A 21,182-nucleotide genomic window follows, 5' to 3' on the forward strand; every position below is an offset into this window, starting at 1 on the left:
TGTGAAGGATCTGACTTAGAGAGGCACAGGACGGTGTGTATTGCAGTGTTTGTGGGATACCCACTTAAAATACACTTCATGAAAGAGAACTTGTGAATTCAGTGGGAGACACTGGGAGGAAATGTGTGGGGCAGGCTCCTCTTGCTCCAGAAGAACCAAGAGCCCCATGGATTTTTCTCACAGATACAAAACACCTCACAGACATGAAACATGGGATGGATGACCCTGAGGGACACAGATTCAGGTAATTGAAATTTCTTGTGGATTCTGACTGATCAGGGACTTGGATACCAAACGCAAGTGCTGGCATCCTTGTTGGGTCATGCAGGTACTCCTTGTGATAGCAAAATTCAGGCTTCAAATGCCACCTCAACTCAAGAATTGTAAGGCTCTGCATGGGTGGAGCCTGTGCTTAGGCAAGAGGCTTCCTATTCAAACAAACTATGCTATAGTTGTTGACAACAAATATTTGGTATCTTTCTCTGACGCAGGTATGACTAGGAGGCTGATTAACTCTGTGTTTGATTTATTGCCGCACTCTCTATTTTTAGATTTCAGAGTTTTTTCCCCTCTCTTCCCATGGTAATCAGAAGAAGCATATGGACTTGTCAGTTAAACTTGTCAGTTTAACAGTTTTTATTACAATATTACAATTATTACAATAATTCATTTTAATAACATGTTTATTCGGTCATGACAACAACTTTAAACATAAGTACCATTCAGCTCTTTGCTGATATATGAACTTACTAACATCAAATCTTACCAGAATCACATATTCTTACAAGTGTCCCAGACACAACATTAACTTTATTAAGCAAAAGTTCATAAATAGTAAAAATGTCCTCTGTTTCACATTGCAGCGTTCCTTAAGCATGTACGTACAAGTTTGGAGTAACTTCTCCAAATCTTTGTGTCATAAACTTCCTTAGCTGTTTTAACAACCATAGAGATGATTTCTTTTTGCCTGCAGCAAAGCCTTTTGTCCTTGAGCAATCTACAATTAGTATCACTCTCAGCAGACATGAAAGTTCATTTCTGAAATGATAGTGGTGATGAAACACAATACAATATTATCTGCTCATAGCTTGCCTACACACTCTGCCCTCATTATAAATCTTTCAGTTATTACACAGTCTCCTAAGAACAATATATCTCCCTAATATCAGTTCTTTATCTGCATTACCTCTCTTTGAAGATCTTAAAATGGTTGGCCTGCAGCAATGCAGATATTATACTTAGGGTGGAGTGTGTTTACAGTCAGTTATTTTCCTTTTTAATATTTACACAGTATTTCTTAAGGTTGCTACAGTTTATGAATCATGTACATTGACACATTGACATACGTTTTCTGAAATGTTCACAGTGCAGTATTTTGTGGCCTAACCAAACTTTGTAAATGTCATTAAAAATAAACTTTTTTTTTTAATATAAAAATAGAATACTTTATGTGTTTACACCAGCAAACCCAGTTCTATTCTATTCTAAACAAACTATACAGTAGTATGCACAGAATTCCACAGGAACAGAAATGACATGTGATGTTTGCCCTAAAGTTATAGTACTCTTCCCTAATGAATAGAAGTTTTATTTACTATCTCTTTTCAAAATTGTTTCTCTGGTCATAACTTAGCATCAAAAGTAGATAATTCACTGGGTTGTGTGATCCAAGAAGAGAGTAAAGAGGGCCTGAAGCCATTTCTTCTTTTGATCAGTCTTCTCTGCTCTTCAGGGTTGGTATGAAGAAGTTACTGATATGCCTGCAATGGTGGGGTCTTTTTAGGTCAGGGCAGACTGCAACACCTCTGCTCATTGCTCACCTTTGTTAGTAGCACTACCCAAGGGTAGGTGGCAGAGCTTCAGCTGCTCAGCAAGTGACTCACCAGACAGCAGCCTTCAAGTTTTAGTTCCCAGAGTGATTCACTGTTTATTGAAAGAAATGGAGGCTTTTCATTTTTCAGCAAGAGATCTGTTGCTGTAGACTGTTTGACTCAAATAAATGATTGAATGTTGGAATAATGTTGACACTAGGAATGCTTTAAGCTAGATGATTTTCCCTTTGTTTTTTGTACCGTCTGACTATACCAGAGAACTGGTAAGACATAGAATCAGAGAATCATAGAATGGCCCAAGTTGGAAGGGACCTTGAAGATTATATATATAGTTCCAGCCCCTCTGCTGTGAGTATATTGATTAATGTTGAAAATTCCAGGGATGGGGCATCCACAACTTCCCTGGACAACCTGTTCCAGTGTGTCACCACCTTCACAGTAAAGAATTTTTTCCCAATATCTAATTTAAACCTACTGTCTTTCAGTTTAAACTCATTCCCCTTTTTTCTGTCACTACATGCCTTTGTAAATAGTCTTTGTTCCATCTTTCCTGCAGGCTCCCTTCAGGTACTGGAAGGCTGCAATTAGGTCATGCCAAAGCCTTCTCTCTTCCAGGCTGAACAATTCCAGTTCTCCCAGCCTTTCCCCACTGGAGAGGTGCTCCAACTCCCTAGTCATCATGGTTGATGATTGATATCCTTCCTGGGATGGGCCCCAGAGCTGGATGCAGCACTCCAGGTGGGTCTCACCAGAGTGGAGAAGGGGCAGAATCCCCTCCCTTGACCAGCTGGCCACGCGTGCTCTTGATGCAGCCCAGGATGCAATTGGCTTTCTGGGCTGGGAGGGCACTTTGCCTGCTCAGTGCAGCCTCTCATGCACCCCAAGTCCTTCCTGGCAAGGCTGCTCTGGATCTGTTCATCCCCAAACCTGTGATGATACAGGGGTTGCCCTGACCCAGCTGCAGCACCTTGCCCTTGGTCCTGTTAAAACTCATGGCATTCTCACCAGCTCTCTTCTTGAGCTTGTCCAGGTCCCTCTGGATGGCATCCCATCCTTCAGGTGTGTCAACTGCACCTCTCAGCTTGGTGTCATCTGAAAATGTGCCAAGTGTGCATTCGTGCCCTTTGTCTGTGTCATTAAGAAGAGATTAAATAACACTGGTCCCAGTGCTGACCCCTGAGGGACACCACCTGTCACTGATGGCCATTGGGACTCTGAGCCATTGACTTCTATCCTCTGGATGTGCTGTCCAAACAACTTCTTAACCATCCAACAGTCCACCCATCAAATCCATCTCTATCCAGTTCAGAGAGGAGGTTGTAGGGGGCTGTGACAAAAACCTTAGAGAAGCGCAGGTAGATGACATCTGTACACCTCCCCTTTTCCACTGGTGTAGTCACTCCATCATAGAAGGCCACTAGGCTGGTCGGGGAGGACCTGCCCTTGGCGAAGCTGTGCTGGTGTCTTGAATCCTGGTGAAGGACTGCTCTGTCCATCGTGTGCCTTCTAGGAGGATCTGTTCCATGACCTTCCCAAGCACAGAGGTGAGGCTGACAGGTTGGTAGTTCCCAGGGTTGTTCTTTGTTCTCTTCTAAAAGATAGGTACACTGGTCCCCTTTTCCAGTCACCGGGGACTTTCCCTGACTGCCAAGACTCTTTGAATATCATGGAGAGCAGCTTGGTGAGGGCCAATTCCTTCGGAACTCTGGGATACATTTCATCAGGTCCCATAGACTTGTGCACATCCAGGTTCCCTGGGTAGTCATGAACCAGGTCTTCACTTACAGTGGGAGGGGCTTTGTTCTCCCAGTCCTCATCCTGTTGTCCATCCTTTCAAGAGGTGTGGGAAGAAATGTTGCCATTGAAGACTGAGGAAAGTCTGAGGACTGAGGGAAGTCTGAGGACTCAGGCTTCTCCTCATCCACCAGCACTGTTTAACAGAGAGGGAAAACCTTTGGCCTTACTTTTCTGATTAACATACCTGTAGAAGCCCTTTCTGTTATTCTTTGCATCCCTTGCCAGGTTCAGTTCCAGTTTTGTCTTGGTCTTCCTCACCCAGTTCTTACTCAGTCATACTTTTCTATACTTATTTTACTGCATGCCATTTCTTGATTTTGATTTCTGTTAAGACACCATGAGGCTGGCTATCTTGGCTTCCTAGGTTCTTAGAAACCTTGTTGATGTAGTTCAAAAATCCAAAGTTTTCCCCATGTGGGATGAAAATACATTTTAAACTCCTGTAATTCTCAATGCATTTCTTGGCCTTTTGTGTGAAAACCATTTCAGCACTGTTCGTTATCCTAAAGTACATGCACAGAAACAGTCCTTCCAGCCATACTGATTGATATTCTACTTCCATGGCATTTGTTCTTGGGTCTGAGCACACATTAATGACAGTTTGTGGGAACTAACTCTGGAGGGTAGCACACCACATTTCTTTTCATGGCATTCTCCAAATACTTGGAAATTACTGTGATGGTTTATGGAATCCTGTATCCTTAAATGGTATGATATTGTGTCCTTGTACTAGTGCAACTTGGGCAACAACATAAACATGTGCAACAGTGTTCTCACAAAGACTGGGCAGTAAAAACTAGTGGACAAAATGTTTTGCTTTTTGTTCATACAACGAAGAATGGATTTTCCTTAATTTCAGACATACCCGTCATGTGTCAACGTCCACGTCTGTGTTGTCTTGTGATGATAGAAGAGAAGGATAGGGAGCAATGGACTTGACATTGACATAAGTAGCATTGACATGAACATAGTGTTCCCCAATAAAAGTGGAGAAGATTGTTGATATTTTTGAAACAAGTTCAGAAAATGCTGGACGCATCTCAGGTTTCGGATGCCAGCACTTCAGCATGACTTCATACCTGCCATTCAAATAGAAGAAGTGTTCAATTATGAAATCACATAAAAAGAAAAAAACCAACTCTCTCTTTCCTCAATTACTATAGCAGAAGAATCAGCAGCATTTGCAGAAGCCATTGCAAACTGTTTACTTACAGTGGATCAGGGCAGTATTCAGGTTGCAGCAGCCTTCTTCCTTGTAGTAAGTAAACAGTTATATCAAAAGAATTTACATCAGGATAAGGTGGTGCCCCTCGTGTCATAAGTTCCCATAACAATACACCAAAGGACCACTAAGAAAACAAAGAAATAAATAAAAAGTTAAAGGGTTGGAGGGCTTTGCATTCCTGTTTTAGAAGATGGTTTGACAGATTTAAGCGTTCAACTGCATGGATTTTCCCTTTGAAAAGTTGTTTTACTGCACTCAGCTTTCTTTTAAGTGGGCTAATAAATGCTGTAGGGACTTGAGGAGCCACATAAATAAGAGCCAGAGAACCTCAACTAAGTAAATGAAAGAAAATAAAAGCCTATAGGCCTGCTACTTTGCTGGTATAAATTGGCAGACTTCTTTTGAGGTTAATGGAGCTCTGCCAGTTTACATGAACTGATGATCTGACGAACTTCGTGTAAATACGTTCTGAAGACAATATACATGGTGAAAATTCTACGCATCACAGGTCAATCTGAATCTGGATTGAACAGAGAGCTAAACCACAAAGCAATCCAGCCAATGACTTCATTGTAACAATTTTTTCTTTGTACATGGCCAGGTAATACTAGAGATTGCTGTAGGCAGCCAGTAAATATTTATAAAGCAAATGAAGTATTTTGGAGAACTATTAACTTTTACGAGTCTCCAAGTTAACCTGTTCTGTCAAGCTTTCCAGAGCCCCTCCTATAGCAGAGTTCTTGGCTTCTTGGAATGTTCTTAGTTTCCCTTGGAACAGGGTTTAACTCCTAATTCTTTCCTGAGCAGTAACATATAATCAGGTCAACAACTTCTTGCTTAGTGATTGGGACATATACACTTTCTGGATGTAGAAAGACTCTTTTGTTCTTATGTGAACAAAAGCTAGATTCAAATATCAGTTTTCATTTGGAGCTGTTCCATTAATTAAATACTAGAAAGATGCCTCAGGCAATATACAAGAAATAAATAGGTGATACAAATATGTTTCTACATTACCACATCTGACTTTGTTGTGAACTTCTGAGTTTGTAAACTTTCTAAAGCCATCCATTTCACTGGCAGTTTAGCTCCTGTTTTATTGTGCACACTGTAGTATTCTTTATCATAGACATCTCTAGCAAGACCAAAATCAGCAACCTTGACAGTGAATTTTTCATCCAACCTAGAGAAATGACAAGAGATATTATTTGCAACTGAGTGGGCAAGACTTAACCTTGTTGGTGGATTATAATGACTGACTTGCATTTCTGAGACTGTGACTTTGGATGGCAGTACTTTATTTGGCGTCTATGAACTAATGTAACACTGAAACAAAAGTGCAGCAAAGTATATTTGACACCCATTTAACACAGTGAATGAACTCAGGAAATTACTGATATTGTTTTGATAATACAATTTGAATTACAGCTATTTTAAAACAATTGCTATGTATAAAAAGATTTTTGCTAATAGCCTATACATCCTGATTGAGTTCTACATCATTTCTTCCACAGCTGTTTTTTCTTCTGTATCCCTAAAACCTGCTCATTTTTACTTCCAAGTTAATGCATCACCTTTTCTACTTTCAATTTTGTTAAGGAGGGGTCCATCATTATCTCAGTGACTGGTATATATTATTTATGTAATAACGTAGTCCTGTAACTAAGGATGAGTTTGGTGTGTATTCTGGGGGAAAATTATGGTGTAACAAAAGTTCTGTTGGGGTTACGGCTCTGCCATACCAGAGGGCCTCCTTAGCTTGGCTTCTCCTAAGCCTGGTATTTGTCCTGGTAAATGGTATCATTGCTACAAACAGAGTGTGGGTCTGGGCATTTTCAGGCCTATCCTTCTTTACATGTGCCGACCTAGTCACAGCAAGCACTTCCTTTTGGGTTTCTTTACAGCATCACACAGTCACAATATGGGTGTGGTTGGAAGGGCCCCTGAGGATCATTTAGTTCACCACTATCTCCCCTGCTCAAAGCAGGGTCTGCTTCTACAGGTTGCTCAGAACCATGACCAGGTGAGTTTTTAATATTTACAAGGATAAGGACTCCACTACCTCTCTGGCAACCTGGGCCAGTGTTCGGTCATCCGTACAATAAAAGCGCTATTATGTTTAAATGCAATTTTCTCTATTTCACTTTGTGCCCACTGCCTCTTGGCCTGTCCTTGTGCACCACTTAGAAGAACCTGGTTTCCTCTTCTTTAATCCACCATATCAGTTATACATATGGATAAGATCCTCTTGAACCTTCTCTAGGCTAAATGATCCTGTCTCTCTCAGTGTCTGCACATGACATTTCCCTGTCTTGAATTTATGAGGTTTCTGTCTGGACAACTCTGGTCTGTTGAAGTCAGTGCATGGGACTATCTGCTGTATTTATTGATGCTGTAACTTAATCTGATGAAGGCCCATTGCAGCAGGGCCTGTACTGAGTGTTGGATTGCACATGGCCACTGGGGAAAGTGAGTCTTGTGGCTGCAGCTCTCCAGGCTCTGAAGTGCTGGTCCCTATAGAAGTACGTTCAGTGGTCATGTGAGACACCCTGAGAGCTGTTCCTTCCTCACCCAAGGAAGAGACAGTAGGCCAAAGGGAATGTCCTGTTGCCACCATTTGGACTTTGATTAGATGAACTAGGTCTTTTGTTCAGTAACCCAATGCATTTCTTAGGAAATATGAAAATCTGCTTGTGGCTTTTTTCATCCCTTAAAAAGACCAATACCTGTAACAAAATGTTCTTTTTCAGAGACTGTTCAGCTGCACAGGTGTGCACCCTTGAAAAAAGAGTAAAACATCTGATGTCACAGGTTAATGACCTTTTTGCAGCCAGAGTTCCAGTTTATGATGTGCTAAAAATAAACTTTAAGGCTGTGCCTCATTAATTCACAACATCAGTGATAAATCAGCATAATCATATTGGCAAATCCTGTATCAGTTTTTCTTTGTGGGAACAGAACTGTCTGGCTTCCCAGACACTACTAAGATTCTTTGAATAATAATTTGTGTGCCTGTTTGAGCCAAAGTAAGCTCATACTCATGTAATGAAAGACTATTGTCAAGAGGTCTCACTGGTGTTCCTTTGTGTTCCTGTTTTTCTCACCAAGTTCCCCTGTGTTCCTCTCCCTCCTGGTTAGGTGTGGCAGCAGAGACATGCTGCTTCTGAAGAGGCTGGGTGGAAGCACAGCAAGTTGAGGCAACAGCAGTTTAACTTCCCTTAGGAGATGCCTTTTAAACTCTAACCAATGATTTTGAGAGGCTATGCTTTCACCTCAGCTTTCTTATTTCTCACACTCAAAAAAAGCTTATGTGTTAGAAATGAGCCCTTAGCAAGATGAGTAGCTCATCAGTATGCAAGACAAACATCAGTATAATTGCAGAGCAATGAAAAAACCACCATCTTTTTACTAAAAAATAGCAGAATCCTGGAAACTTCAGTTTATCTCATCTCACTGTTTAACATAGAAGAGTGTGGTAATGTGGCCGAAAGTAGATGTTTGTACTTACATACAGTTTCTTGCTGCCAAATCTCTATGGACAAACTTTTTACTTGCAAGGTATTTCATTCCTTTTGCAACCTGAAGGCCAAATCCAATTAAATCTTTTACTGTTGGATTCTGTAAAATACAAACATTTATGATAAAATGAATGCAGAAGCTTAAGGATTGGACTGCTTTATGCTGTGGCTCTTTAGGTTTTATACAGCTCTCCTGCCACCAGAATGATCAAAAAAGGTTGGTGCTTGTAGTGAAACTGGTTTAAGTTTAGTTCAGCTTCTTACCCCCAGTGAGAAAACACACTATAAGAAAACAAAAGAGCTGACAGTCTCCAGAAGAGTAGAGTTTGCAGCATAAGCAGCATAACCTGACCTGAGAAGTGGAACAGTATGCTGAAACTGCAGCATCACAGATGATACAAAAAATTCACATATGTGGACTTAAGGATGATAGCATGTAACACAGTAGAAGGCACTAACTGTGAACTCAGAGCTTATCTGCTGGAGATGACCAAGAGAAGAGAAAGTCCTATTTGGCACAAAATAGGTGCATCAGTATGATTTCATGAAAAAGGCAGATGAGACCTTAACAGTTACCAGAGGAAGATTTTTGGCAATGATTGTTAACTCTTTCTTCTTGCCTACATGGTGAGATGATACTCAAAATGTTAAATATCAAAATAAGTACAGACATAAACCTGAAAATCTTTTATGGCAATCATATGACTTGTAATATTAAGGATCCTACAGATTTTTGTGGTTTTGACATTGCTCCTCATAATTTTCTTCTGTGGAACAATCTGATTCAACTGTGATCACTATTCTATTTATTTCAGGAAGGACCATAGCACTATTTAGAGACAAGGGTCCTGGTGCTTGTAGAGGAAAGAAGCTCAAGTCAAGGCAGGTCCCAGCCTCAGAAAGCTTAACTCCTCCAGAATTTGCCGAGATGAATTTTTTTAAATTGTACTGGCTATTGCTGATTGCCATAAAAGAAAGGACAAAATCCTATTGGCTCAGAACTCACTTTATATTGTTCTAACACTGTGAAATAGGTGAAATACTACAGTGCAAAGTGGGCTTACACTGCCTGAGGTAATATCTGTGGTCTTCTACTTGAGAGAAAGCAATGAGGCACATTTGAGGAATCTACAGTCTTTCAATGGAAATGGGGAAGACTGCTGATAAAAGAGTATGCATAGTTTGTATAACAGCTCCTGTTTTTCTTTCTGAAGATAAGAAGAAAATATATTGATAAGAAATATACTGTGACACTAGCTGGACATGGAGTTCCCTTACCTAGGAGTTGGAAAAGCAGATGCTGATGACTGGCACTGCTGTTCTAAAGTTAACAGAGATGTGCCAGTTTAACCAGAAGATGATTGGGTCTCTGGACGTAGATCTCATAAACACATTTGTTTATAAAGAGGCTTATGGATGGGAAATGAGAAATACTTATTGCTGATAATTTCTGGGAAACATTCTAGAGAGGAATTTGAGGGGGAGGAGAAGGAGTGGCAGTGCTGTGGCTGGGCTCGATGCCAGACTAAGCAAGTGCTAAAGGTTAAGGTGTAGGAACAGCAGTAAGTTGCAGACGTAATGTAATTATGAGGGCCTGTAAGTGTTGGAGCAGGGTGTGGCCAGACTTGCATTACCCTCCATAACTCACCAGGTACTTACATGAGTCTCATTCCTAATGAAGTTTCGAAGATCTCCATGTTTCATGTATGGAAGAACAACTAATGGGGATCCTTCGTTGGGCAAACAGATTCCCAGGAGTGACAGAACATTGGGATGAGTGAAATCTTTCATGATTATTCCTTCTTTCAGAAACTGAGCTACTTCTTCCAGGTCTGTAATCCCTGAGAAATCCAGTCATAAAATGAGTTAATTAAAAGAAACGGAAAAAAAAAAGCGTTCATTTCTCTACAGCATGTCATTGCACAGCAAAGTGATAATGAGAGACTACAAAAATGCTCTCCACCTCCCACATTACAATGAGGTTATGTGCATTGGTTTTCCTACAGTGACCAAATACAGGTTGTTGGTAATTTTAATTTTGTTTCTCCATTTCTTATTTTGAATGATTTAAAATTGAATAACAATGCTTGAGTAAAGTTCTTAATAAATGTTATACTATCTTCCTGTTTTTCCAGCAGCTTTGCCTACTCTTCAGCAGTTTAACTTCCAAACCCAAATCTTCAGTATTCAGTAGAATAAAAAAAAAATTACACTACCTTTCCCTTATTTTCCAGAGTTTTTTTCTTTGTAGAGGAAATATAGGGACATTTCATTTGATGTAAAAATATATGCCAATGTGTTGTGGTAATTTGGAGTAATTGGAATTGCTTCAAAGATAAATCTGATTCACCTGCAACTAAGAATCTTTGTTTGTGAATGTATACTTCACCGGAATTTATTGGTTCACCCCAGTTATATTTGGAATTAATAGTAACATCTCACTATTAAACATGTTACTTACTATTCAGTGACTTCACAGCACAATGAATTTTCCTGCTATCGTTATCCAGCAATGTCCCATGGTACACACAGCCAAAATGTCCTGTATAAAAAAATGAGCAATATTAGCTTTAAGAAGTAAAATTAGCTTTCTGGTATTTTCCACTGGGTAGCAATTATACTGTAAGAAAGTGATCACACTCCATTTCTATCCAATTCCCAACACTTGTAATATACACTTCCTTACTAACATATTAAAATAAATGGAACCGGACCATTACATAAAACCACCATTCATAAAATTACCATTACGTAAAACCACCACTACATAAAACCACCATTACATAAAATGAAAACTCTACTTGCAGCATAATTGGTATTTCTTGACCTAAATGGAGAGTATAACTAATGACAAGGCTGGCGCCACAAATATTTTGTGTTCTTGTAATGACTAAGCACACGAAACCCACGTCAGCCCATTCCCATCATCTTCTTTGACATTGGTGTCAAAGGAGGACACCTGGAAGGCACAGGGAGCAGTTAGGAGCTGACATGACCACTGGATAGGTGGTTCCCAGTGATCTGCAAGCCCATGCTAAGTGGTCCAATGGACTGTACAAACTTGATGCATCTGATGGAAAGGACAGCCACTCTGGGATTACAGTGGCTCAGGTCTTGCTACTCCATGGAAAATGTTGAATATTAAAAGTGATGTGCTGGCTGTGGATGGTTTGGGAGTTGCTTTACTGATCACAGACTGATGACACCACTTGGCAGTTTTTTTCTGTGGCCTAGTTCCAAGTATAAAATATCACTAAAAGATGATGAACAAAATTTGCCTTCTTTCTCATGGTCTGAGCAGTGAAATGAACAGCCAGGGACACAGAAATCCTGTGATTTTCTGCCAAGCAAATGATGTTGTCTACCAAAACTTACTATGAGAAGTCAGGTTTACCAGTTTGGGAAACAGTGAAATTTAAGCTCCAGGTTCACACATTAATTTTCCCAAATCAAATTATGCACGTGCAGTTGTGGCTTCCTTCACAGATGAACTATTTACTGGAAACTTTTAAAATACTAATATTTGCAGTTAGAAAGCATAATTTTTTTTCTTAAGTGTGAGCTCTACAGAGAACAAGACTATCTGATTAATTTTACTATGTTCCAGTCATAAGCTCTGGTCAGAGCTCAGTTTGCTTTGCTTTTGGCTTGAAGTAAAATTAATCCAAAGTTTGTTTTATAAAAGCAACTAAAATCCCATCAGACCACAGATTGCTTGGAGCCTGGGCACAAATCCTAAGGCTTGGATTGGGTGTGTCTAAAATATTTTGGGGTTTGGCCCATTTCTAGTTAGAAGGGAGAAAATTTAAAACAGTTAATTATCTCAGTGTCATTCCAGATATTTTTCAACATTTAAAAAATGGGAAATTACTTGGAGTTTTCCAAAACAAAAAAGAAAAGAAAAAGGCCCACCCTTGCTTAGGGGGATGATGAAGTGTAATACATAGAAGTGAAACACACTGACTGTTTGTTTGATTTGTGGCTCTTGTCCTGCAGAAGAGACATTAAGAATATAATTTATAGCCAATTTTTTATCAGTATTCTGATACTCAACAAGAGACCTCTCATGCATGATCTGTAGAAATACTGAAATACAGTTTGTACTTTGGTTACTAATAGGTAATCAGTCACACAGAGTTTAAAAGTGTCCCAAACAGAAATACTGGCCTCGGCTATGAAAGGTAAAGGGAGCTTGCTTATGAAGATGTAGAGGAATAGGAGTGATGAGAGAAATTTAGAAAAATAGGAGACTTGCTAAATCAGGGACAAAACTAAGGGGAAGTGAATCAGGAGCTACATATTTCTGCAGCTGGCATGAGAGGAATGAGGTGATATGAAGAGCATTTGCTGGGAGGAAACAAGCAGCAAATTCCTCAGAGCTGGTGGAAACTTGAGGAGGGAAAAGGGGTGTGGGCATTTCACCTGGGCCATGGAGTCTTTTACTGTGTGCACTAATGACTGCAGGAGTTCTCCTGTGTCGTGTAGAAATCCTGACAGACAATAGGCTCCAAGGTTGAGGTCACTTGTGTTCCTTCCTCAGCATCCCCTGCCATTTAGGTGTGTGCCTTAGGTTTCACATAATATCCTGTGGCAGATTCACTCCCATACCACAGCCTCATGGCTCAGAAGCCCTGGCTGAGCTTTCTGTAGCCTGGAAAAGGGTGAGAATGAGGCAGATGGAGGGGGACCAGCAAGTCCATGAGTTTAAAAGAGCCTCATTAGTAAGCAGACTCCTTCCTCCTGATGGTTTCTTCTCAACTGATCAGATGCACTGACTTCAAAGGAGAGCCCCTTCATTCCCCCCTTGATTCAGTATATGGTACACAATGCTATAAGAGCTGAAAAGCTTGAAAAAAATCTCTGTATGGACCCCTTATTCAGAATGGGTGTGCAAAAAGAGGAGCAGTTTGCAATGTAAGAGTTGCAGTACCCACCTCTTCCTATGACTTCACTGAAGTGCACAATCAGACTGTCAGCACCAATAACCACGTGCTGCACTTCTTTGACCAGGTCAGGATTTAAGGCACTGATGTCTATGTGGACATTGGTCTGGAGAAGTGGACTGGCTAAATCTGAATCTCCACTAGACAGAATCGGGGAGAGGTCAGAGTGAGGATACTGGGCAGGTCTGCACGATCCATTCTGAGACATGCTTGGAAACTGATCTGGAAAATGAACAGAAACTGTTATAATCCTTTCAAACTTCTCCTTGAAAATGAAGAGTTTTATTGCATTGGTAAGAAAGGTTTGATTTTATCAGTTTGGAAGTGGCTTGGCTTTACGGAAGTTTTGGTCACAAAGGGAAAATGAAAATATGCCTTGGTAATCTGCCAGCCTCCAGGAAAACCATGTCACTAGAAACTTATGCTTGTCTCAGCTCTACTTTTAAGAAAGTAAATGGCAAAACTTCCACTTTTCTGAGGGGATAGAATGAAGCCTTGTCACTTGCCAAAGAGAGGTTATAGCATTTCTAGCAATTGGGAGTAACAAGATTAAAACAGAAAAATGACAGCCATATGAGAGGAGGAGGTAGTGAACAATTGAAAACATGAAGCTTTTTATTATTGTCATGCTCTAATTTGGTAGGAAACTTTACACTTCATGAAGGTTTCCAAAGTGCTGGTGAGTAGCTGTATTTATCCAATGGTAAATATTCAACCAGGGAAATGCCTAGAGGTGATTCATTTCCTGTAACTGCTGAAGATATTACAGTTGGTGCTACTCATGAAAATAACATGAGCCATCTGATATAGCAGAAACTAAAATATTTCAGTAAATCCAGGAGTATCTATTTTGAGATTTTATCAACAGCATGTTGTTCAGGTATTTCAAATTGGTTTTGTTTAAAACCTTTTCCCTAGCATTTTGTGTGGCTGAATGAAAGAACTATGTTTAATTTTCATCAATTTGAGTCTGGAATGATTTCAGTGGAGTTGATGAGTTGAATTTAGTTCAGGGTCAAAAACAAAAAAAGGAGAGTAAATTTACTAACAGAAATTATCAGATATCTTATTACAAAAAGTAAAAAAATATTGTACAGATTTTCCTTATTTATTCCTGCATAAAACTTGTGGAATTTTTATAAAGTGCTTTTATCACTCTGGAGCTGAGAAATACTCTGTTATTTTATCTAGGAGCAAAAATACCACTCTTACAACTTACAAATGTGTTTATTTGTAACTAAAGGCAAATATCTATTTAATAAACACAGTAAAATAATCTAGCCATGGCCGTAAAATAATATTTACAGCTGCGAAATGTAAACCTGCATGTTTTCTAATGTTTCTTTTATTTCATTCTTTGATAATAGTGACAGCAACATTGCTACAGGAACACTAGATGAACACACACCTTTCTTGGATGCACTCTCCACTGTGCTTTGCCAGTACACAGTGGCTGCATGACCACTGTGGATTTGCCTTTCACCAAGGATCTTTGCATAGTTTTGCCTCATGTACTACTTTCCCTTCTAACCAGTAGCATGGGCTTTTCTTTCCCTTTGGAAATTTTTCAATCAAGAAACTTCCTGTACAAGCTTGTGGCAGCAATTAAAGAATAATATGGGAAGCTGGGAGCAGGCCTGTGTCTCAGATCTGTGACTGGGGCTTGCAAAGGTGGAACAAAGATTTGGAGTTATTTCTGTTGGGTTGTACACAGCAGCACCTGAAATAGTACAAGACTATGTCTATACCAAGACTAACAATTATCTGTGATATCTCACACACCATAATGTGGTAACTCCTAATAGATAAAGGCTCTTTAATGGTAATCACAGAACATGGTCTCCACACATGTTAAAGGAGCTTAGCGTGGTGTGATAAGTGTAGTAGAATGCTCTTCTGAAAAATACCCACTTTAAGGTCACATTATACAGCACAAAAACATATTTGGTGTAGGATTATTCTTCCCTGAGACTGGCATAATGGCAGATGGCATATGGACCTCCATTCAATTTGTCACAGTCTTCATATCCTTTTAGCTTAACTTTTGAAGTTAACATTTCTGCATTGTACGATGTCCCATTTTACAGGAGGGGCATTAACAGATGAAAGAATATCAGTGTACAAAACTCCATGTGCCATGTTGGGCCAACAGAACTGCTTTATCATAACTGTAGGAAGTCACTGGGACACACTTAACCTACAGCCACTTGATGTTATCATTAAAATCAGCCTTTTCTGAGGGGATTTGTGCATGGTGTGATGGATCTTGTGACAACACAGAATCACTATCTACACTAGCTCCTAATAACTTGTGGAGCATACTTATAGAGAGTTTTTACTAATTGTATTTTATTTATTCCTTCAACCTGAGTAAAAGTAAAAATCCTATGCACTTTGATCTTGGGAAGCACCTGAGAAGCTCAGTTAAAATAGCAAGCCTGTGAATACATGAGAGTCCCAAAAATGCAGACACAGACAAATCAGATGAGAAACTGAAATTAGGATACTGATCAAAATAGCTATCATCTGAAGACATATGAAAATCAAGATGTGTAAAATATCCTCCATACTGATTCCTAATTAGAGCCATACCTTCTAGAAAAGTTGATCTGTAGTCTACAGATTCGCTTGAAACCATTTCTGTTGTTGGGCTTACACTCCTTGCACTCACCAGCCTGTCCAGGTGAGGAGTGTGCACTCTGCCATCATAACGAACTAGGTCACTTCCCAGATCTAGAGGGGGAGAAGAAAGCAATATTAGAAAACCCTCATGTTTTCAGTATGCCAATATTGATTTATCTACTTATTTAAATTTAGATTTTCTGCTCTGCTGGGAAGAGGGTTAGGTTCTTGCTGTGGCAGATGTGCAGGACTTGATCTATTTTTACAGTGCAAGATTTTCTGGAAAAAAATCTTGCGTTGAAGATCCACTCTTAGCTATACTGGAAGATCAAAGACTGCTTTGAAGACTCGAGGGCCAGCTTCATGGTCTGACTGTGATAGTGCATCAGGACAAGAATTGGTTATGCACTAGCTCCCCTCCTCCTCCCACCTTACATAGTGTGGCTGCTCCCACTGGAAGGAAACCCAGACATAGGGGCCAGAGAAGAACAGAAGTCTGACCAAGTTCCTGATTTGGGGTAAAAAAAGACCAGGAGACTGCAGCACTCTGTGTCTTGCACAACTCATGCACAGCCTGGATGAAGCTGAAGTACTTGTGATTCCATGCATCACATTTACTGATCCCCTCTTCCAAAGCTGATTAGGGAAAAGAAGTTACTAAGTTTTCCTAATAGCTCAGAGTTCCTCAGAAATCCTTCTGCTTAAGGCATAATGTGGCCCTTCACCCAGCTCAGGCTCTTGCCAAGCACTGAAATGCAACTAAACATTGGGACTTGATTGTGAAACCTCTGCTGACAGGTTACAACAGGGCAATGCACGGCAGTTAAACAAAGCACAAAATTATGTCAGTTTTTAAAATCTAAGATAATAATGGAATTATTTGATGGGATTGACTATTATAGACCTTTAATTTGTTTCTTCTTCCTTCTCCAGAAGAAAGCCACCAAAAAGATAAAAATTAAGATTGATGTTGAAAGAATTCCAGCAATTAATCCCGTGAAATTCTGATCTTGCCGGATCAGCACTTTTCCAATAACTGTTGACAAAACTTCTTGCTTCCACTGAAATAACAAAGAAAAAATAGTGTAATGATTTCCAAAGACAAGTAAGAACTAGATTATTAGTACTAAAGTATGAGCTGATATGTCTCATATGTATTAAATCTTGATTTTGTGATGCTGTACTGTGATAAGACACTGTGAGTGGAGAAATTGTTATATTGGTGTACATGAAAACAGAGCTACATGTTTATGACTCATTTCTCACCTTCAAGAGCTCTGGTAGTGACACAGCTCTGTATTTGATACACCACACACACAGCATGCACTCACATGCACTCTGGATAACAAGGTTCCACTGTTACCAGATGCTAATTCAAAATGTTAAATTCCTACTTTTACTCATATGCTGCACAGAATGGGCCTATGGCTATATGGGCTGACATGTACATTAAAAAAAACAGCCCAACTGTCTTTAATGTGTGTCCTTCTGGCACAAATATGCTGTAACATCAAACTCACTCTCTTGTTGACAGCATGCTTGCATTTTAGTTCCCAAGGTCACGTGAGTCTGTCCCTTGCCAGCTTCTAGCTTGCTGACAGTTTAAAGAAACAAAACTAAACAAAAAACCAACCCCAAAAACCATCAACCAAACAAGCACCAAGCAGCTAACAGGGAAAAACTGTTTTAGGTCACAGAGCACTAGCTCAGTCAGTTGGAATGCATTTGGCCATCTTTTCTCTTCCTCCTGTGGAATTCATCCCTCTGGGTACTGTAATGATGGATTTGCCCGTCAAAAGAGCAAATTTTCTTCTTTGCTGGGCAGACTACAATTTCTGAGTCTCCTTGCCAGTAAACAAGTAGAAACCTTGTTTAACCCCTTTATGTTTTGTTCTTTTCTGTGCATGAAACATGTCACACATATCTGTTTCTTAGAAGTTAAGAAAATATCACAGAGTAGAACTAATTGAATGCAATGTTAGTACTAGTCAGATATGTAAAAATACAACATATTAACTGAATGCAACCTGTGCATATGTATTATTATGTGAAACTAGGCACTTAGAAATCTGGGAGACCTACACCAAAGAGAGCAGCATCTGATTTTATAGTTTGCCTGATACATCCAAGAAAATAAATACTTACTTTAAAAAGAAATTGATATTAAAATAAATTACTAGTTACCATATTAATAAGTCAAATTAGTTATTACTATTTACTTAGATTGCAGTAGCACATTGGAATATCATTCAGAGCCCAGGATCCTGTGAGATGAATGTCATAAAGACATCGAAAAAACAGATGTCCCTGCTTCAAAGAACTTACTTAGACTTTGATCCTAACCACACTTACATGACCAGCAAAGTCTCCACTGTTCTCAGTGAATCAGAGTACAGTTTCATAGTTTAAAGGTAATCCCATTCCAATTTCATTTTTCTATATCTTTAAAAAAATACAAATGCATTGAAAGATTTATGTCTTATTCTATAAATCAGTATGTCTACAATTCAAATTTGCAGTAGCACACTGAATGACTCTAATGAGACCACCTTTAAAGCAATGACTCAATCATTTGTCCTAAGTGTCTTCTTATTATAAAAAGAATTGAAATGAAATTATAAAATGCAGAAAAAAAAAATTTCAGGAAAGATTTGATCCTCTTGACTGCAGCAGAATGTTTTGTTGAAAAAAGGGCTTGTGAGTTCCAAACTAAAACTGCTCCACTATAGCTTCTCATTTTTCCCCACATGTTTCCTCTTGTGTTTGGATTGATAACTATAATTTTATTTCTGTGCTTAGTTCAGGTCCTACTTTGTGCCTAAGGCTCCATAAAGTCTCTGTACAAACAGGTAATAACAACAGACGATCATATTTATTTTAAAATAGCTGATATTATTTGAATTTCCATCCCAAACAAACAGGGATAGAGATATCTCTGTAAGCAAAGGATTAGGCTTAAATTTTATTTAGGCTTAAAGTTTATTGGTTCAATAGTGACACTGTGAGTAATAATAAAAATGGCATTAATATTTCATGTGTGGTGCACTTGCCTCACCTCTATATTTAGCTCACTGTTGGATTTCAGGAGATCGCTGGGAACCGTACACAGAATTGATTCTGACTGCAGGAGAAGGTTTTCACAGCTTTTGTTTCCAACTTTTAGCACCTCACCTTTAACAGCTTCTGAATCAATATAATTTCCCTTAGGAAAAAAAAAATCAATTTCATATTACATAACCATCTCATAAAAGTTAAGTAGTTACAAGCTTGGAAGATATTTTTAATGAAGAATAAATTGTGAAATAAAAGACTAATGAGAATTTACACTGTCCTGTCAATATGCATGTATAGGCTTATTTCATGTAAATGTGACTTTGACGGAGGGGCCAGTGTAGGATGGTAAACTTTACAGATAAAATCTGCTGTCACTCATACAGACTTCTGAAATTTTAAATGTCTGAGGGATTAATCCTGTTGGTCCTGTTTAGATTTTTGCATAATTTGTTTAAGAAAGAACACATTATACAACGACGTTGTTTACACAAGACTGGCATTATATTATCCACAAGCTAAAGGCATCTCAAACATTTTGTTTTGCAAGTGGTTATGGTAGCAGAAATGAAGCTTTCAAAAAGAAGTAATTAATTAAAATAATACACAAGTCTGTTAAAATCATGTTCTACAGACCAAACAGGAAAAATTCTTGGTAAAGATGAGGCACGAAAAGTACACTTCTTACCCAGAAAACCTGCTCTCACATCCCAGACTTGGGTGAGAAATTATTGCTTCTGATATTGTGACAGTAGAATCCAAAGGCCAAGTTTAGGATCTTTTGTGCTCAGGAGTGCATCTCTATTTAAGAGCTGCCCTAGCCCATGTTCAGCCCAGCTCAAGATGAAAGAAGAAACATATTAAGTGGGATTGAAGGAAAGAAGGGAGAAGGGAGAGACTAATACAGGCTATTTATACGGGCTGGATCTGGGAGTTTTCCATGAGAAGGGAGGAAGGCATCACAGCTGACACCACTGTGAAGCCTGGTATATTGGAAAGAAAACAAGAATCCCATTCTGAGGGGCAAAAAATAATCTTACTTTGGCATATGTTTTAGATCTGCTTCAGAATGAGACTGAACCCTGGGAAAACTGTAATAAATGTATAGGAGAGCCAGCTTATTGTCCTATTTTGATGGCAAAGCCATACCCCAGGTAAATGCTTTTTAATTGCTAGCCATAAAAGTCCATTTTGCACTCTATCTTCTGTCTAGTCGAAGCCATTCTGTTTGGTGTTAAGTAATAAAATATTCCTGGGTTGGGGACCATATGAATGCTTATTGCTTATTCTTTTGGAGACTTGTGGCAGATCGTGAGCCATGTCTTTCCTCTGAATGATGTACCTCAAAAGATTTGAATTTAATTATTCCATCGTCAGGATAAATATATCATCCTGGAGAGTGTGGTTGATTGGTCTCTTCTTCTACACCAAAGCCTAGAATTTTTCCTCCACCCAAACTGATGGAAAAATGGGGGAAAAAAATACTGATATTTCCTAAGGTGGTCTTTACCCACTTATAAAGATGGCAGCCTTTATTTACTACTATGAATATTATGTTATCATTAATATATTATAGTTTCAAATATATTCACCATGATATCTAAATATATTAAGAGTTTCAAAATGCTTTCAGCAGTGGTTTTGCTCTTGGAACAACAGAATTTGCCTATAATTTTAGGAAAAGGAGGAAACTGGCTGCTATGAGAACTGAGAAAAAATATTTCCTCTTTTCAAATGTGTGTTACCCCCTTCTTGGTGAGCAATCCCCTTGAATGCAAGTGGGAGAAGTTAATCCTCAAGCTGTACTGGGTAGCTGTTGCAATCCAACCTGATAGCACAGCCACCTCACAACTTTTAGAGAGATGGGAATAACTGAGGTAAAAGTCTAAAAGCAGCAGAAGAACAGTAAACTAAGGCGTGGAAATTCTGAGACTGGTGTCAGAAGCATTTTTGAGGCTCCTCAGCAGAGTGAGCAGGTTGACTTGGGAACAATGAGGAATTACTGCAGCTGTAGAGGCGCCTTTCAGCTTGCTAAAAAATACCACAGTTTCCATATTGCTGCCTTTCGGACCAGGTTTTGAGAGTCACGATTTCCTATGCCATGTGAAAGAAGATTGACAATAGAGTGACCTAAAGAGGCAAGAAGATTTCCTTACGACTGTCTCATAAAGAAAGTGTTGCGCTGGCTTAAGAA

The 21,182-nt window shown here is 39.2% G+C and overlaps 1 protein-coding gene across 1 annotated transcript in view; it reads right to left on the reverse strand.

Annotated features, from left to right (window-relative positions):
- Positions 1-612: 612 nt before the first annotated feature.
- MET (MET proto-oncogene, receptor tyrosine kinase) overlaps positions 613-21,182 on the reverse strand; it is a 72,034-nt gene continuing 51,464 nt past the window's right edge. Inside the window, exons 12-21 of the mRNA XM_036401670.2 lie at positions 18,993-19,139; positions 16,842-16,998; positions 15,908-16,048; positions 13,307-13,537; positions 10,834-10,914; positions 10,032-10,213; positions 8,363-8,472; positions 5,872-6,037; positions 4,842-4,978; positions 613-4,708 (exon numbers count right to left, since the gene is read on the reverse strand). Of these exons, the coding sequence (XP_036257563.2) occupies positions 4,498-4,708; positions 4,842-4,978; positions 5,872-6,037; positions 8,363-8,472; positions 10,032-10,213; positions 10,834-10,914; positions 13,307-13,537; positions 15,908-16,048; positions 16,842-16,998; positions 18,993-19,139 (1,563 nt within the window). The 3' untranslated portion in view covers positions 613-4,497. The remainder of the gene's footprint in view (positions 4,709-4,841; positions 4,979-5,871; positions 6,038-8,362; positions 8,473-10,031; positions 10,214-10,833; positions 10,915-13,306; positions 13,538-15,907; positions 16,049-16,841; positions 16,999-18,992; positions 19,140-21,182) is intronic.

The sequence above is a fragment of the Molothrus ater genome, chromosome 5 (genome assembly GCF_012460135.2).
Source record: "Molothrus ater isolate BHLD 08-10-18 breed brown headed cowbird chromosome 5, BPBGC_Mater_1.1, whole genome shotgun sequence".
Lineage (NCBI taxonomy): Eukaryota > Metazoa > Chordata > Aves > Passeriformes > Icteridae > Molothrus > Molothrus ater.